Genomic DNA, 19641 nt, shown 5'->3' on the forward strand with positions numbered 1-19641 from the left:
AAATCATGGAAATGAGCCTGGAACCAATGCATATGTTTATGCTGCACATGCTTCACTGGAATATAAAGATACCAAGTTACCCAAAAGGCAGAGAGTCTAGCTATGAAAGTACAGAAGTCTAAGTTTAGCTTCCTAACAGGCAAAATGATCTCATGCTGTCTTGCCAAGTCTGGCAGCATACAGATTGCATGACATATATGAGTACCTGACAATTGTTACTGCTCGTGAGGGACTTGATTAGTGGCTAATAAGGACTCCTGAACTGTAATTTTTAAATATAACACATCTTTAGTAGAACAAGAAACTAACAAATATTAGGAAAATGCACTTCTGAGGGAGGAGGAGAGATCATCCAGGATGCTCACTCAGCTAGTAACTGGCCTTAGGTTGCATATTCTGGCAGTGTGGCTTCAAGTATTTTAAAGAGTCAATTACATTTACATATTGAGTAGAAGGTAGCAGAGCTTTTGGTTGTTGTGCACCAAAACCCTTTCATCATTAACACTCTGTGAAGAAAGAGAGGCCTGAATTACTGACTATGGTCTCTTGAAAGACAAGAGAGATCCAGCTTTCATGGTTCTTGTGATCTCTGCATGCTAAGTTGACTTTCTTTATCTGTAGTAGGTTTTATTCAAAGTTTCCAAAAGGACTTCTAAGATAGTAATAACAAAATTTGGGTAAAATACTTAGTTTGATTTGGGGGAGAAGCAAAGACAAACTGTTCTTGATGTTAGCTTGAAATAAAATTATGACCATCATTCAGCTGTAGACCTGTTTAAAGCTATGACCAGCATTGCTGCTCAGCAGAAGCATCTCAACAGTATGTGTAACAGTTAGATTTGCTATGGTGGGTATGACCTTGAGTGCAGCAAGGTGCAAATCGTTAGGCAGGTGGCTGGTACAGACCCTAAGAATCTGCTAAAGGTACATACAACAAGCCAAACTTTTGTCAGTTGACTTTGGTCCTCTATGCAGAGTCCAAACTGTTGCTGTAAAAAAAAAAAATTAGCAGTAGGTAAAACGAGTAAGGATGAAAGTACTGTTTAATATATATAATCTTTCTAGACTTCCAAGGCAAAGGTAAGTTGTTGTGCAGAGCCACATTAAAGAAACAGTTGGAAGCTGTCTAACCAGAAGAGCTGCTAGAAAGAGCTGCTAGAAAGCAGCTGAAAGGAATCATGGGAAAAATTATTCCTATATATGCTAGCATCTTCTCTAAGCATTACATAATGCCTAGGAGAAGTAATATGAGGCATAAATCTGACTTACCTTTCAACAAGGAAGAGTTCCTGTCATACCTTACGCTACTTTATCCCACCCCAGTACACAGTGGGGTAAAGTTAAGCCAAATGTTGTCAGATGACCTATTAAACCATCTATATTGCCTTGAATATCCCCAGTTGTGAATGCAGCCTGTGGCAAACACTGGAAATATGAACTGCTAGAGACACATCCTCAGACACTATCACTCCTGTGTTTGTGAGTAACGAACAGTCTAAGCAGACTACAGAAGTGAAATATTTCAGTAAGGTGCCTTTTCTATCTGGGCACAATCAGATCTAGTGGCCCCTAAGAAAGAAGAAAAAAGTCCCCTGTAGGCATCAAGGAAGGAAATAACCCAGATGAGGGCTAGAGGTTATGTTGTTACCCCTTTAAATAATAGGAAAGCATTAAAAAGTAAGCTTCGTCTTAAGGTTTCATCTCACAGTACTAGTCAGGGAATGAGACCCATGAGCGTTAAACACATACTGAGAACCTTGACATGCAGTCCCTGACATGATCAAAAGCTCCTGAAGCATGCAAAGCATCTTGTGTACTACACTGCTTGTGGAAGCACGGTATGTATACCACGTCATGCATTGCCATACTAGTGTATGTAGTGTATGTAGAAAACCACATACTGTTGCCAAGCTGCCTGCAAAGCCTCCAAGTGAACGTCAGGCTTGTGGCTATACTTGCAGAGCAGCATGACAAGAGCTGTGTAAATACAGCAAGCCTTTTTCTGAAGCTGGAGGGATGCATTTGTGTTTCCTACAGGATTAAGGCCATAAGAGGGACTATGAATGTTAGGCATGCTTGGCTTTGGTTCAGAGAAGGACCTGGAAGCTTGGATACTTCTCCAGCTGGGTAGGAAGCTCATAAAAATTGCCTTTCTTAAAAAATGTTTCTCAGTCCCAGATCCGAGGCAATGTTGTCGTGCCCAGATATCCTTCTGCGTTTGGTATGCCTGCTTTTACATGAATTTACACCTGGAAATTATGAGTACAAGTATAAAAAGGAGGATGAAGCAGAGATAGAAGCGACAGGAGTTTGATTTCTGAAGTTGGGTTGAATGTCAAGGAGCACTTTCTCTGATCAGTTCATTCATTTATAGAGTTTTTAGCTGACCTGAGGTGTTCTGTACTTATTCTGTATCTGACTTACAGACTAATGTGATTAGAAAAAAAAAACCCAGCAGTTTATGGATCTGAATATGCCTTTACTCTCTCAAGTACAAATCAGGAGTAAAATAAAATTACTGTGAGAATGAGACTCGTATTTTTTTCAGTTACACCCCAGTCTAAAGATTATATTGTGGTAGTGGGAGACAAATACAAACTAGTAAATCATACACACTGCTTAGACCTTGAATTGCTTTCCTCAAAGTTAGATAAACTGTGCGTTTTGGGGAAACATAATACAAAGGCAGAGGTGTCAGCAGGATACAATTAAGTTGTACATTGCCAAGCAGAGGTATAATATGGAAAACCCTTATCTGTTGTGAGCAATTCTGTTTGGGTTACTCATTAACATTTCAGTCAGATTTCTCACAAATATGGTTGAGAAGAACTTCATCAGCTCTCCTGTAGCTATTTGAGCTTGTCTCCCTGAAATAATATTATATTTGTGAACATATCCATCTCTGTATACAGTTTTTTTCCCTCAAACATGTTTGCTTTCACTTGTGAAAGTCATGTTTGTGATTTTTTTATCTTGTCTTTAATGAGCTGTAGCTTGTTGCAGTATAAAGTATCAGTACAGATATGCCACACTCTATAAAATGCAAGAACATCTCTTATATATGGAGAAATGAATCATTTCCAGGGAAGGAAGTTAAAATTATAATTCAATCAAGGCAATTCTGTTATTTGTTTTCAAGGAGGAAGTGCACTATCTTAAGGACATCTGAATCTCATCTGTCATTACAAAGTTGTCATTCCTTTATACAAATAATATAATTAAGTAATGCAAACTGTTAACAGAATAAAAGAGGTTAAATTATATTTTTCACTCAAAATAGTTTCTAATTAGTTCCTGACAGAAAGCTGTCCTGATACAATGCATTATTTGGGACTATTGTCAATGGGCTAAATGACGAAGGCTGGACGTGGGTTGATACACTGCCGACTAATTGCTATTCAAAATCTTTCAGGTGTCTGTCTTAGAAACAAACAAAAGCATCATTTGCCTGATGCAATATATGAAGTGATCTTTTTCTTGTGCAAAGCCTATATTTCTTTCCTTTTCAGGACAGAACTTTAGAGACCAAATCATATGCTGCAGAAAAAAAAAGTTGAAGGTTCAGCTTTAGAAAAAAAAAGAAATAGGAATATGCTTTCATGTCTCCCAAGGCCATTTTACAGCATTCCTGCTTTCCTGGACTTTTAACAGTCTGTAACAGATGAACATATATATATATTTTTTTATATATATATTCACTGAGAGTGGCTAGTTAATCCTAATTTTCAAGATGAAGACCTTAAATACAAGACTTTGATATACAAGACTGGCAAAGACACCAGAAAGCTGCTGCAGTGCCCCAAGAGTCAGTGTGGAGGCTGCAGCTGAGCAAGCTGGAACGCTAGTGCTTGTTCTTCATGAACGGTGGCTCCACAGGTCACAGTCCAATTTTCTCTGTTCATTTCTGAATAGCAAATAAACCTTCCTGACTGCAGAAGTTAAAGTGCCTGCATTGTTACAAATTATTTGTTTTCCATTAGGTCTATAGGACATTCTATTCTTTTTCCTTGGTGTTGTGTTATTGCCTGTAAAGTTTTGTTTTCCTAGCAATAGAAATTTACTTTAGTTCTTATTTTGAAATATGGCTAAAGAGGTTTTTACAAACATGCACTTGGCAAATGTATCGATATGTTCTAATTAATGAATTAGCCATTCAGTGCTCCAATATTTCATATAATCAAAGAATCACAGAACATAGAGTAGTTTGGACTGGAAGGGGCCTTCAAAGGTCATCTAGTCCAACTCCCCTGCAAGGAGCAGGGACATCTTCGACTAGATCGGGTTGCTCAGACCCCTGTCCAACCTGGCCTTGAAAGTTTCCATCTACTACCTCTCTGGGCAACCTGTTCCAGTATTCCACCACCCTTATTGTACACAATTTTTTCCTTATGTTCGGTATAAATCTACCTCCCTCTATTTTAAAACCATTACCCCTTGTCCTGCCATAACAGGCCCTGCTGAAGAGTCTCTCCCCATCCTTCTTATAAGCCCCCTTTAGGTACCAGAAGGCAGCTATAGGGTCTCCCCGGAGCCTTCTCTTCTCCAGGCTGAACAGCCCCAACTCTCTCAGCCTGTCCTCATAGGAGAGGTGCTCCAGCCCTCTGGTCATCTTTGTGGCTCTCCTCTGCACTTGCTCCAACCGATCCATGTCTTTATCCTGCGGGCTCCAGAGCTGGATGCATTACTGCAGGTGGGGTCTCACAAAAGTGGAGCAGAAGGGGAAAATCACCTCCCTCAACCTGCTTGCCACGCTTCTTTTGATGCAGCCCAGGATGCGGTTGGCTTTCTGGGCTTTGAGCACACATTGCTGGCTCATTCACTTTATTTCTAGCCATTCCTGGTGAATTATTTATACAGTGACATTTCTTTATTAGCAAGCTACCATTTGCATCACTTTTACATTATTGCTCTCATTATTAATTATACTTTTAATACTTCTTTAGTGCTTCGTCTTATCTATAAAGAAAAAATGGATGGTGCCTATGAAGCATTTAGCCTTATCTTCTTTCTATATCCCTAGCACCATTGTCAATAGCACAAGAGTAGATACATAATGCTTTAACTGGCAGTTCTTCCCTTTTGTACATTCCCTTGTCTCCTTTTCTCTCCTTTATGCCAGTATCCCTGAGTTTGTCCTGTAAATGCAAAGGATGTTTCCATATTAATGACTAATTAAATAACAGAATTACATTGCTATTGTACTTACTTCTTTCTGTCCCAGACAATGACTACGAATTAATTAGCATTAGAACACTGGAAATTCCTATGAATTTTAACATTTTGTCTGTAACAGTCTGTGTGCATTATTGAATGATTTTACACCTCCTAATGCAAACCTGATGATATCTCTACAAACCTCTGGGGGAGTGTGTGAGGTCATTAAAGTCAGATTTGCAAAGAAAATACATGGTTTTCTCTCTCACATTATTCTTTCCTGTGCTGATAATGCTATTTTTGAGCTCTTGCTCAGAGTGGCTCATTTGTATTGAAAGATTCTCTTATCCTTTATCCTATTCATCTACCTTTACCTTTTTCATTTTGTAAGGGAAATGAATAGTGGTTTTTCAATACTTAAAGCATTCTTACAGGAAAATGAGAACTTGCATTTTCAGCTGTTAGTGTTGTCTCTAGAGATAATGGTCACTGAAAAGCAACCCATCGTGAAAAGCAAATATACATGTCAGAAATGAAAATAACAATTTATACTATATCTCCTTCCTGTCTCCATTGCTGATAGCTTATTCCCTCCGTGAAGGAGGATTCCAGAAGTAACACTGGTGCTTTGATATCCAGGCATCTGCATGGGAAGAAAAATGTTGAAGTTTTATTAAAAATTCTCCATGGAATCCTAAGTTTCAGCTGATTTTTAAAATTATTTTTAAAACAAAGATTTCTTAAATTCATGGATTCTTGGGAGCTCACAACATAATGAGCACCCTGCCACTGACTGAGGGAGAAACACTGGCAAGCACAATCCCTCCAGAAAGCAATAAATTGCTCTATACAACTTACTGAGCAAGATCTTAGAGTGTTAAGCGAGGTGGATTGCCTAAATAGATTTTTTTTAAAAATGAACAAAAACATGTATTTAGGCCTAAATTTACCACTTGCAATTAAAAAAAAAAATTGCATAAAATTTCTAATATTTAAGTAAGATATTCTTCATGGTTGGGTTCTAAAGAAAGCTGTTGAGCAGGGAAGAGGAATGTTGTCTATGCATCCAGAATCAAAGGTTGTTGAAATGATTAAACAGCTTTTAACAGCAGACAAAATAAATGTTTTCTTCATTTCAGTTTGATTTATGTCAGTAACTAGTTCAAAGTTAAAGAACTGCTTAGAAATAGAGTAAGCTGAAGCATCATTATCTTTAAATGGTCTATGAATAAATTCTCAGTCTGGGATGCTGAGACTTATTAATTCATTCATTAACTGTATTTAAAATTTGCTTTGGTAATAAATGAGTTTTAAGTGTAAAATGCTTGATATATTTTTCCTCTATATACAACACATTTATTGCCATTTTATTTAAATAATAAATACACTTAAAAGGCTGGGGTTTTGCATTTCAATTGAATTCCCATTTCCATCCAAAGCAGCTTGATATTAGTCGTAAGTAAATAAAAATTTATCTTCTATTTAAAGTAAAGAAGAATTATCATTCATTTCTAACAGAATGCTATGTAAGTGTTAAGCATTTGACTAGTTATGCTGAACTATATCACTTCTTAAATGGGAGTGTAAGGTATCTTTCTGGTAGTATATAGAAGTCGTAGAATCATAGAATAGTTTGGGTTGGAAGGGGTTTAAAGGTCATCTACTCCAACCCCCCTGCAAGGAACAGGGACATCTCCAACCAGATCAGGTTGCTCAGAGCCCCGTCCAACCTGGCCTTGAAAATATTAGTAACACATTAGTAAGTAACACATTAGTAAGTAAAACATCAGTTTAAAAACTAGATTGAGTTGCAAAGCAACTTTTTTTTTTTAGTTTACCACCGACAACAATCAAACTCACTTGAGGAAAAAAGAACAAGACACATTCAAAATAAGCACAGAACGGTTTTTTAAAAAAAATTGGTTTACAGCTTTTGTATTTTCAAGTGAATAGGAATTATTTTCACAAAAATAATGTTTGAAAATCTCATGAAAAAATAATTGTATATTCAGTTATTCTTGTGAAAAATATTTGACAGGTTTTCCAGAAAAATTATAGTTTAGGGCCTTATAAATAGGCAATTCTATGATATATGGGAGACAGAATGGCTCTATGAACATTAAGTCATAACGCCCTACTTTAGAAGCATCTATACTCAGAATTCTGATTCAGTAGAAAATTCCAGCATTTCTAAAATTAATTTCTTTTCCAACTGGAAGAAAATTAAGTTTTGACATTTCCTACTTATTAAAATTCTGTTTAAAAGTAGTGTAGCTGTCAACATGGGCAGTATTTTTCCCTCAGCAGGAGTAAGGCAGTTAGTTTAAACTTTGATGTAACAAGAGTTACATTAACTTATTTTTAAAATGTAGATTCATGCTTACATTGTAAATGATTTAGTTTATATGTATACAATGCTGGTATTTTAGTTATAAAGACTTGGTTTCTTGATATTAAGCTTCTTTAATGATTTATCAAAACTGAAACATTCATATTCTTTATTTAAAACAGTAACGGCAGTGGGTCCTGTTAAGTCACTCAGCTGACCAAGACACCTATACCCAGCTTGCTCAAAGTTGTGAATTAATGGATATGTTTCAAAGATAAAAATTGCTAGCGAATCATTTCAGAGTGCAGTTTGCTGGCCACTCTTGTTCGTGTGTAGCCAACATGCCAGTGTGCTCGTAAGAGGAATGAAATTTCAGCAGTAGAGGTCCATTTCTCAGTGCTGGCTGAGCTAAAGGAAAAGTATGAGGTTTTATTATGTGAGTGCTGAAGAGCACATTTAAAGAAGCAACAGTCTAACCAGTTTCAACTAAGTGCTGATATACTAATTACGCCTTAACTGCATCTCCTGTTTCCTCCTAGGTCTTACTGCTGCAGCATCTCTTGTATCCCTGGCTTGGGCCTTGGCTTCCTACCAAAAGGCCCTCCGTGACTCCCGTGATGACAAGAAACCCATCAGTTATATGGCTGTTATAATCCAGTTTTGCTGGCATTTCTTCACAATTGCAGCAAGGGTTATTACTTTTGCTCTGTTTGCCTCGGTTTTCCAGCTGTACTTTGGGATCTTCATCGTGCTGCACTGGTGCATCATGACCTTCTGGATTGTCCACTGCGAGACAGAGTTCTGCATCACTAAATGGGAGGAGATAGTTTTCGACATGGTTGTTGGGATAATCTATATCTTCAGCTGGTTCAATGTCAAGGAAGGAAGGACACGCTGTAGGCTTTTCATTTACTATTTTGTGATCCTTTTAGAAAACACCGCCTTGAGTGCTCTCTGGTATCTGTATAAGGCCCCACCAATCTCTGATGCATTTGCCATACCAGCACTGTGTGTAGTGTTCAGCAGCTTTTTAACAGGCATTGTTTTTATGCTAATGTACTATGCCTTCTTTCACCCCAACGGACCAAGGTTTGGGCAGTCACCAAGCTGTGCTTGTGAGGACCCTGCTGCTGCCTTCACCCTACCCCCAGAAGTGGCAACAAACACTCTACGGTCCATCTCCAACAACCGGAGTGTCACAAGTGAGCGGGATCAAAAATTTGCGGAGAGGGATGGGTGTGTGCCTGTATTTCAGGTGAGACCCACCGCACCATCCACACCTTCATCCCGGCCACCAAGGATTGAGGAGTCTGTCATTAAAATCGATCTGTTCAGGAACAGGTACCCAGCGTGGGAGAGACACGTGTTGGACAGGAGCCTGAGGAAGGCGATCTTAGCATTTGAATGTTCCCCTGCTCCTCCACGGCTACAGTATAAAGATGATGCTCTTATCCAGGAGCGCTTGGAATATGAAACCACATTGTAAACAAAACAAAAACACAACTTGAAGAAGCTCTGACGTTACAGTCCAAAGTAAGGGTTGACAGTAGGGCTGTAGGAATAACTGAACTGCATACTACAAGTAGAGCAGCAAGCTGTAGTGTTCTTAGTCTGGCTATCATCATGATTATCATTTGATCCACTGTGTGCAGTCTGTCTGTCTGCAGGACACTGATACAGCAGCATCACCTGAAAGCCTCAAAAACCCCCAAACCCTGACCCACGCATACAGATCAGTTACTTCAGCTGGGGAAACTCACCCATGACTCCTTGCTGCTATGAAACTCCGACTGCACAGTACTTACAAACTGATAGGAAGGCTCTGACCAGAGCTTTCAACTTTAGCCAGTAGTGCATTTTATTTTAGAAACAAATGATTGATATTCATATAATCAACAGCAAAAACAAACAAAAAAAAAACCCTTTTGAAAAATAAAACTGTAGCACTCAATGTTGCTGTTATGAAAACTGTTTTCTGAGGAAAAAATAGGAGCACAGTAGTCTTCAACACTCCCATAAATCAACCATTCAGGTAGAATAGGTTTGCAAAATAGTTCTTAATTAAAAAGATACATCGTCATGTTTGTAAGGCTGTCAATGGAAAATAAGCTAAATTCTGATTAATTAGGTCATAAACATTAATACCACCAAAACTGTTTGTTTTCTGCAGAATTTCAAAGTCTTTTTAAAGGCAATTTAAGTTCCTTATGTTATTTTCAACAAAAATCCTATGCAGCTCAATTCTGGTTTTCAGGAGAAATAAGGAGCTCTAGCACGTAGTGATGTAAATTAAATGATAATCATGATTCAGTGTTCAATTTGCAAAAAAAAATATATATATACATATGTGTAAAAGAACAGGGAAGTATAGTTTTCGTATTCTAAACTTTTTGGAGGACCCCATTCGGATATTTCGGAAGAAACTACAAGGAGATGAACACACTGAAACTTCTCTGTTTCAGGACTGAGAATGCATGATTCAGTATGTGAATGTATGCAGGGGTGACAAGAGACTGTGACATGCCATACCCTTCTAGTGCCAAACATTGTATAACTGCAAGGTTGATATTGCCTGAGGGACAGATAACGAGTGGCACGAGCCCTACCAGAACAAGAAGCAGGAAAGACCAATCAAGTTCTCAACGTGTAGAGACAGCTCTGATTTTTCCCACCCAAGGTGAAAGTGATGTCTTGTAAAGGCTTTCAGCCACCTCTTAGTAAGTATATTCACTGAAGTATAATATAACCAAGTTATGTGGAAGATACTCTTCTGCCTGTTGAAGACTTGTGTCCAGATACGTCTAAAAATTATGTTGAATCTCTTGTAATAGAGTGCTTTTGCTGCAAGCTTTTGGGTTTTAAATACCTCCCTAAATCTAGTCTATGGTATCCTTTTTTCTGTTAAAAGTATCCCCTGATGGTGCTTTCAGATGCATTAAAGGTGCAAGTCAAAATTTGATAGTATTTTTTTTAAAGCTGGTGCAGAGTGAAAAACTCATGAATTATTTCAATATTTTTGTAAAGTAAAAATACGGTATAAAAAGGTTACTTTTTATAAACCTCAAATCTTTTAATACATTTCATTTTCTTTATAGCTTAGATTTTAAGAATTGGTCCATGAATTTTATCAACTAGCTTCTGCAGGTTGATATAAACCTGGTTTTCACACATTATGGATTTTTTTTTGCAGTGTAATGCCATATGAAAGCCTACATGGGTACTTTTAGAATACTCCATAAACCATGGATCCTGCTTCAGGTGTAAGTGGCTTGTAAAGACACCAAGCGATTCCATAAGAAACAACGTGCTATAACTATTTCCATCCGTTTTAGGAGAGAGAAGCAGAACTGAAGAGTTACTGTTGTAAATGGCATTGTCAGGATGGAGAAGACCTGATGATTGGTATTGTTATCTTCACTGTCAGGTATATCCAGTGTAATCACTGCTGTATATGTTGCTGGGTCAAATTTAATCTTTCCTGTTACTGGTATTTTTACTATCAAATGGCCGAGGTTGCACAGCCGATGTTTATTTGTATGCATTCAATTAGCCATTTTTAACGCTGACTTTTTTTATTAGTGAAATGTTCGATACCTGTTGTTCTTTGCTGGGGCGAGTTCCTCACAACAAAAACATCTGTGAAAGTGCAGGAATCTGCAAGTCAGAGGGAACTTTACACAGATCAGAAAACACCCGTGCTTCAAGGGTTTCTTAAGTATTTTCAAATTAAGCAGTGGCCAACTGCCTCTATAATAATTTTTTAAATAAAATAATTCTTTGATAGTCCAAACCTGAAGCTTTGTACAAAGTTATTGTCCTTCCTTCCATGGAGATACAGCCGATTATTCAGAGAAAAGCACTTGTATTTTGTCAGAAAAATATACCACTGCAAGAACAGCTAAAAAAAGATTTTGGGAGCAAGTCCTGTGTCCTGTCAAATTCAGTAGAGCCTTCACTCCAGAATCCCACACAAGGGAATTGCTGGTTTTCTTTACAACAAAGCAAAAGATAAACTCTGTAATCCAAGATGTGAGGGTTTCTTCTGGAAACAGTTCCACATGTTTTCTGCTGCTTTAACAACTCAAAAGTTTTGACATGAATGTGGCACAGCGGGCAGCACTCTCAGGCTTTTTGGTCCAGGCTTATAGAATTGAAGAAACTTTGCTTTGTACAGAATTTAAAGGGTGATAGTCTGGACCAGTGCTTGCATTGCAAGGTGTCTGAGGAAGGTTTGGAGTGAGTTTGTTTGATTTGCTCTTGTTTGGTTTTGGAAGGAAGGAACATAGAGGCATTATTTATCCATGTAATTTTTAATATCTAGCATTTAATTTCTTCACTCTCCCAGCATTTTAATTTTTTTAAATTAAAATTTTTGTAAATTTATCTTAAGCAAACTGCTGCAGGGTCTGAGTGCGCAGTGCCATAAGTGGCAGTACGTATATACAGCTTGTCTTCAGAATTCAATCCAGCTCTTTGAGGACGGGGGAGAAGTCATTTTATACTGGGTCAAAATCTGCTCTCCAAAATCTTGCTTTGTTACATTACGTACAGTGATACTTGCACTGAGAATAGGATGGCTATTGAAATCATAACGCTCAGAGGACTACACAGACAGTTTCTTAATTTGCTTTGCTGTGAACAGTTGCATTAAAAGCTGTAAGAATTTTTTATAAAACTTGTCAAGATTAAACATAATCCACATTGAACTTCCACAAGGGCCTTATGGACAGTTAATAATCAATATGCACTATTCTTTTTACCACAGACAGTTTTAAAATCAATAAAGTTCAACTAAGACAGCAATAGCAAAAAAAAAATTGTAAAATAAATTAACTTCTGCTTTTGAAATAATGAAAAAAATCAGGTCTTTTAAATTTCTTTCCAGAATACAGCAAAATTTTTAAAAAGTTCATAATTCTGGTAAAGAAAAGCAATCACATCTCTTTGTTAGAAGTAAGAGTTATGTAAGCATTGTTATAATGAACCAAACTCGCCAGCAGATTTAATGGTAACTTCTATGGTTAAAAACTTGGTCCTAAAATTCTGAGAGTTGTGAATTTGTATGTTACAGAAAAGACAATTTAAGTAGTATTCACGACTCTAATTAGATAAAGGAGAAGTAATGCATACTCATGTTCATTCAGAAAACATATAAGAAAATGTAAGATAAAACTTTTTGTCTTATTTTAAAAGAAAAGTTATTTGTTCTATAATAGGGTAAACTTTTTTAAAAAAAATAATTATTTGGAAATATGTGCAATACTTTTTTTCCTGCAGATTTAATGATGAAAAAACTCATTTCCACTTTTGTTTACATCAATTTAAATATGCTTCTTGTGAACAATGTTTCTATGCTTGGGTTATGTGGGCATGAGGGCATCTAAACACAGTTTTCATTGGCAAATCAACAAATTTTCTATTAATTAATTTGTATAACATTGGAGAAAATTTTCGTTTCAAAATTAAATTCTAGACTGCCTGATTTTGCAGAGGAGGTAAATTAAAATTTTATTGGAGCTGCAATTTTTAATAAATGGCGAATAGCTATTAAACCCAAATTTGTTTAAAACATATGGTAGTCTAGACAATATATCACTATCTCCCCAAAAGAGCAATTCATGAGTGGTACTAAAAGTACAAGTGCTACTTTATTTGGAAAGGGACTCCCAATCACACAATATCTTCATTTACTTTTTATTGGCCAGCAAATATTTGCAACTAGCATATTGGTTTTTTTAGAACCCAAATTAAGCAATTTTGAAGTGTTTGTGATTTGTTCATACAACTCCTTGAGAACCTCAAAAGTGGTGCTGTTTTAGTTGGCCTTGCCAGCTCCCAAAGCCACTGCCCTTTCTCCGCTCCATACCTGAAGTCGTGCAATCCTGAGTGACTAAGATGCTGTGATTTACTCTGCACCCCCTGCACTGCCTGCACAATGCCAAGGAACAGACTCCAGCTGATTGCTGGGGTCCTACTGCTGCCTCTCTTGCTCCTGTGCATGGTGGGAAGCAGAGTAAATTGTATTTGTGCATCCATCTAAACAAGCTTATTTAGGTTGCGTCCCACAAGGGCTGCATGATGAAAATAATCACAACACGTGTCCATGAATTTACAAGCCCAACACTGTAATTACTAATTCTGTAGCATAACAATGCGGAATGTGGGAAGAATTGTCTAAATACACAATAAGCCATTTAATTTTGCTAATTGTAGCAATTAGACTAGCTCGCATGAAGCCCGTGCTTTCAGCAGAAAGCCAAATGGAGTAAGTGGCAAACAGCCATCTATATACCAGAGACATTACGTTATGAAACCCTCCCTTGATTGTTTATAGAACTATGTCTTTTCATTACAGCATTGAATCCATTCCTCTTTATTCTGATAAAACAGATAAAGTGCAAAATGAGAACAGATTCTTTAAAATGTGGGAACTAAAAAAACCTGTAACAGATTACTGCGATTCACATTCCGTCATCATTTTAACTTGGCTGCAAATTGCTGAGTGATCTGCTTCCGAGATGATTTCTCACATCTGGTATGAGCAGATTTCATTACAGGAGAGATAGGGATGACCTCATAAAGCCTTGCTCATGTAGATTAGGGGAAAAGTGTCACTGGTCTACAGATCACTTGCAAAGCTTTCTTTAACACCTGAGGGGTCCCCAGGACCACTAGCTTTTCCATGGTGAACTCAGTGCAGGTGTTTGGTGGGATTTATTCACAGTTACACTGATGTGAATATGAGAAAAACAGGTGCCGGGTCTTTAGTGAATAATTGCCTGAATTCAGACAATGGTAGTGAAAGTCTTCACTTTCTAGCTCCTAACTGAAGTCAGCTGGAGATCTACTTCATACCAAAAAGCCTGAATGTCACTTGGCTCAACCAGAAATTCATACTCTAAATTTGGTGCTAACTCAACATGAATCAAAACATTTCTTCTTCTTTCCTTTTTAGTTGAAACATTTAAGAATATACCTATTTTCACTGAGTTGCTGTTTCATGATCCTTTTAAGGAGACTTAGAAAAATGTCTATGAAACCAGTCATTTCCAGTGATCCTTAGAAAAGCCAGTTGCTGCCCAGCAAATTCATTAAAAGAAACTTTTTTCTAAACATGTTAGCTTGGCTCCTGTTCTTCAGTTTTGTTCTAAATGCTTAGCATCTAATTCTTATGTGAAGGATCTTATCTACCCATTAGCCATGTGCCTACTCTGAATCCTGGAGCAAAGAGACCAGATACGCAAGATGCAGAGGAAAAAGTCCTCTTCAGCACATTTATGGAGTCATTTGCGTAAGCTAGAGAGGTAAGAGAGAAGCTTGTGTGTAATTACAACAGAGTTATAGATGCTATATTCATTGATAGAGATTTACAAGAAATTGCAAGATAAGTGGCCAACAAATAGAAACATCAAATCTAAATTTCTACATGCAAGGTACTGTAGAATAAAAACAGCCAAGAAACTTCAAAGTGTAACCAAAATACTAATTTCCAGGAATGGTTGGGATAAACTTAAAAATGTAACAGATTTGTCAATGTAACTAAATGCTACATTCATTGAAACAAAGACATAACTGCTATGGACACAAAGATTTTCTGTATCTGTAGATTTCAGCATCTTATTTCAGGTATCTTTGGAAGCAATTGCTTCTGGATCTTACTTCTGGGCATGCTGTAGCCCTAGGCATGCTAGCAGCTTTTCTACACAAGATCTGTTCTGCTGTAGGAAACTCCACATCCTTTTAACAAAGGATTGGGCTTGGGGTTTTGTTTTTGTTTTTTTTTTTTTGCACTGAACTAAACCTCACAGAAGCATTTCTAGCGTGAAATAGGTCTGCCCACTCAGCCACCAAGTGCGTAAAAGATACTGCAAGACAGAAGTTCACCGATAAGTGATTTCCTCAAGGTAAAAAAGCTGCTAGTTGAATGTCTGGGACAGCCTTCACAGACGTAACAGAGTGCTAAGGCAAGATGTAGGCTGTGTTTGGGTGCTACGAGCCTGCTCAGGGCAAGGCCTGGGCATCATCCAGCACCCTCTCCTGCACCTCATGCACCAAAGAGCCAACAGAGAGGAAAACCATGCGCTTGGGCCGGACAAAAGCCATGGCGTATGGGGACCAGATACCTGGCAGGCTGCGGCACACATGCAGAGGTCAGCACAGGCACATCAGGGGCTCAGGCTAATGCTGTGATCCTCCAAACTGCACTAACCAGGAGCTCCTGAAGCTTTTATGCTAAAGGTTCAAGCACCTAAAATTTGGCTCTTGGGCTTGGTCAGAAACACCTTCACAGCACAGAGTAGCTCAGCTCCTATCACCCACCCAACCCTGCCAGAATCTCCCAAGCAGGTATTCTTCTGCCCATCTTACCTGAAGGACTTGGGTCCTCTGGAGTGCTAACAGGTGGAGTTTTGCACAGAAATACTCATGAGTGCTCTTCCAGAAGTAAATTTGCGGTAAGCAGAGACCAAGGGGAGAGCCAGGCTCAGTTACCTCTTCAGCTAGCAGTGATTCATCTCTCTAGCTACTGTCTCTCCAGGGAAGACAGTAGGGCTGAACGCTACTGAGGAGAAGGGCATGCTCCCTCCCTCTTATTTTAAGGCCCTTCTTCCTCTTTGTGCAAAACATAAAGGTTATCCTGTGCAATGTAGACATACTTCTAGTATTTTGATGTATTCAGTCCCCTCAGTGCTGAGGACTCTGAAGTTGTGGCGCATGTCCAATGCCATTGCCTGCAATCCGCCAGAGTAATGTCCACAATTAAAAAAAATGGGGCAGGTGCAAAATCACTCAGCTCTTTTTCCAACCTGACCAAAAGCTGTATGAACATGAAGCCTGAATCTCTACACGCTGTCTTGAATCAGGTCTTTTGATGCACTGTGTGCTACTCTGGCCATGTTCACCTGGTTTGCCATGGGAGCTCAGGCAGATTTTGTGTGTGCACCACAGCTACACCGTGTAGCTTATCCATAGTTTCCTGAGCCCATGGTGCACTCACTTTGCAATCCTACTTCTTTTGCCGAGCAAAGTTTGGTTTGGGCTGAGCAAAGGGCAAACATGCTGTATGCTGTTGGGTGAAGCACGTGGAGTAGATGTGGTTTCTCCGGATGGCATTTTGAATCAGAGTTGTGTGCAAATTGCCCAGGTTATGGCAAATGCAAGAAGTAAGTTCAGTGCCCACAGTTCAGAGCATGCTATAAAGAGTACTCTATGTGAAAGTGTTTGTTTTTATCATAATAAAAATAATAGGATCATGTCTCATACTTGGGAGCAAATTTATGGTATCAAATGCATTACTATAAATATATATATATATACACCCACGTATATATACATATGTATGTGTGTGTGTGTATATACATGACAATGAGTCCTGAGATTCTATTAGGATTCAATCTTATAGTTCATTTAAATTCTAAGCCTAAAAAAAAAGCATCAGGAGCATCATCATCAAGGGTAATCAAGTAACAACCACAAAAAGAAGAGAACATTATTGGAAAACACATTCCAGACATTATTGGAGACAGCTTTGCAATGTATTATGCCAGTACTTTAATGAAAAGTTGTGGAGGAAATATGTTTAATGCTATATTTCATCCTCTTAAGTATTTTGATAAAAGAATAGAGTGGGAAAAAGAAAAGATTTGTACAAAATAAATAAGTATTTATCACATTTAGTTAATCAAGGGGAAAAAACCCATATAGGCAACTGACAAAGGGATCAATTAAGCCTTTGTTTCATTGAATGTTGGTTATATTTGTTTCACTGAATATTGTTATCAATGTCAGTAGTTTATGAAGGAAATAACCTGCAATAATTAGGATGATTTACTTGAATTTTGACTGAAGAACACTAAAAAGTGGGGTTTTATCCAATACATATGCAGTTGCCTGATACATGCTGTCAGACGGAAAGATTTGCTAGTTCATGGATTATGTACTGAAGATAAATTTCAAATGCATGTATTTGAAAGCAATATCCCTGTCAATTTAAATGTATCATGAATGCACAGTAGCTATTTCTGAAATTTTAATTACCAATGTTTTTCTCAGTATGTGTTCTGCATTATTATCAGTGCATCCCAGATTGTTTCTTAGACAATGTTTGATAAAAACTAATTTTAAATTTTATGAAGCTAAAGAAAAGACTACTAGCCAGTGAAGGCACTTGCTGCGTTGAAGCTCAAGTATATGTCTTGAGTTCCTGACTTGAGTCACCATTCAGCATTAAGGATAGGGTCTGAAGAATATAGTAACTTTACAACAGGATCTGATTTATGGACAGATAGATCTAAAATTGTCTCAGTGACTGGGTCAGACAACGGCAGTAGCTACAGAGGGAAAGTTCAAAAGTAGTCACTAATGACTCCTAGCATCGTTCCCTATATTCCCATTTTGGGGCACGCGTAGCCTTTGTGTTGGCCAGCATCTCCATGTGCTGTGGTTGGTCCCTGTGCCGGCACTGCAAGCCTTTGCTCCTGCTGAAAGGGAAGACAAAATAGGCAGCTCATTTCCAGCTCCAGTTCCCCCTGGGTTATCGGGCTGGCCCACAGGAGATATTTATTTCACTGAGAACACTTCAGCTATCGGTGAGATTGCCACAACGATCTGGGCAGGATTTAGCTTTTAGACAGCACTGTGTGGACAGTGAAAAATCTTCCTTTGTCAGCAGAGAGGGCAGCTGCCACTATTTATAGTTGCAAAGTGCCAGCATATTGTCATGTATTTGTGGCTGCTATTGATTCCTCCTTTTTTATTTTATTGGAACAACCTGGAACTTGTCAAGCTTTGCTCAGGTTGATTTGCACCTAATTAATTCAACAGACATTTTTAACCTTGCAAATTTGTGACTTGTAATACAGTAATCAAGCTCCCGTGAGCAAACATTAATCATTTAGGGGGAAAAAAAGAAAGCCGTTGTTAGCTGTGTTCAGTGTGGTGCCCACACTGGAAAGAGAGATCTAGAAGAAATGGAACATTAGTAAATTTATCCTAGCTAAGCTTTCATAATTCATCTTATGAATCATTCATCCTTTGATTTGTTTTGTACATGAAAGGGGTTGTATTTAAAAGAGGATTGTGGGGATTGGGACAGTTCTAGTTACTGTTAATGGGGAACTGGCCAAATTTCCTACTGGTCATCTATTGCCTTATCAAACAAAAAGTCATTCTACTAAGCAGCACTACAATTTCATTTCTGAGATGATTGTGCTGGTTGTAGAACAGTTTATCCTGGAGAAATGACTGTAACAAAACACATACCCCATTTAGCAACAGCACCAAGAACTGGCTGAATGAGTGGAGAAGCTATTTAGTTCATTGCTTTTTACACACAGGTGGATTTTAGCTACTTTGACGTGAAGCAGAAGGGAAAAAAATCTAATGTTGCCTATACCAAACTTGATCTCTGAATAAAGAAAGGCTTGTGATCAGCAAAACATTTAAGTCCTTTCTTAAGCAGGAAGGATGTAGGTTAGTGCACTTGCGGTTTGTAAAATTGGTAGGAACAACTGCATGGTTTATTGTTTAACATGAATCTGGTACTCAGAGGAACACAGTTACAGCAACACGGAGCTTGGCAAGAGCTGTACCCCCTCCTAGGATCAAAGAATTCTTTAGTTTGGGAAAGAACTTTAAGATCATCAAGTCCAACTGTTAACCTAACAAACACTGCCAAGTCCACCACCACTAAACCATGTCCCTAAGTACCATTTCCCTGGGCAGCCTGTTCCAATGTTTGACAACCCTTTTGGTGAAGAAATTTTTCCTAATATCCAATCTAAACCTCCCCTGACACAACTCGAGGTCATTTCCTCTCATCCTATTACTTGTTACTTTGGAGAAGAGACTGACATCCACCTCACTACAACCTCCTTTCAGGTAGTTGTAGGGAGCAATGAGGTCTCCCCTCAGCCTTCTTTTGTCCAGACCAAACAATCCCAGTTCCCTCAGCCGCTCCTCATAAGACTCATGCTCCAGACCCTTCACCAGCTTCACTGTCCTTCTCCAGCAACTCAACGTCTTTCTTGTAGGGAGGGGCCCAAAACTGCACACAGTATTTGAGGTGCAGCCTCACCAGTGCCGAGTACCAAGGGACAATCACTTCTTCAGTCCTGCTGGCCGCACTGTTCCTGATACAAACCAGGATGCTGTTGGCCTTC

At 38.4% G+C, this 19641-nt stretch overlaps 2 protein-coding genes across 3 annotated transcripts in view; one reads left to right on the forward strand and one right to left on the reverse strand.

Annotated features, from left to right (window-relative positions):
- Window positions 1–8994, forward strand: part of XKR4 (XK related 4) — a 227810-nt gene extending 218816 nt beyond the window's left edge. Inside the window, exon 3 of the mRNA XM_086742339.1 lies at window positions 8023–8994. Within this exon, the coding sequence (XP_086598465.1) occupies window positions 8023–8969 (947 nt within the window). The 3' untranslated portion in view covers window positions 8970–8994. The remainder of the gene's footprint in view (window positions 1–8022) is intronic.
- Window positions 1–19641, reverse strand: part of LOC104474368 (DGAT1/2-independent enzyme synthesizing storage lipids) — a 688180-nt gene that overhangs the window by 609128 nt on the left and 59411 nt on the right. The gene's annotated exons all lie outside the window — the stretch shown is intronic.

The sequence above is a fragment of the Chlamydotis macqueenii genome, chromosome 2 (assembly GCF_036417535.1).
Source record: "Chlamydotis macqueenii isolate bChlMac1 chromosome 2, bChlMac1.mat, whole genome shotgun sequence".
NCBI lineage: Eukaryota > Metazoa > Chordata > Aves > Otidiformes > Otididae > Chlamydotis > Chlamydotis macqueenii.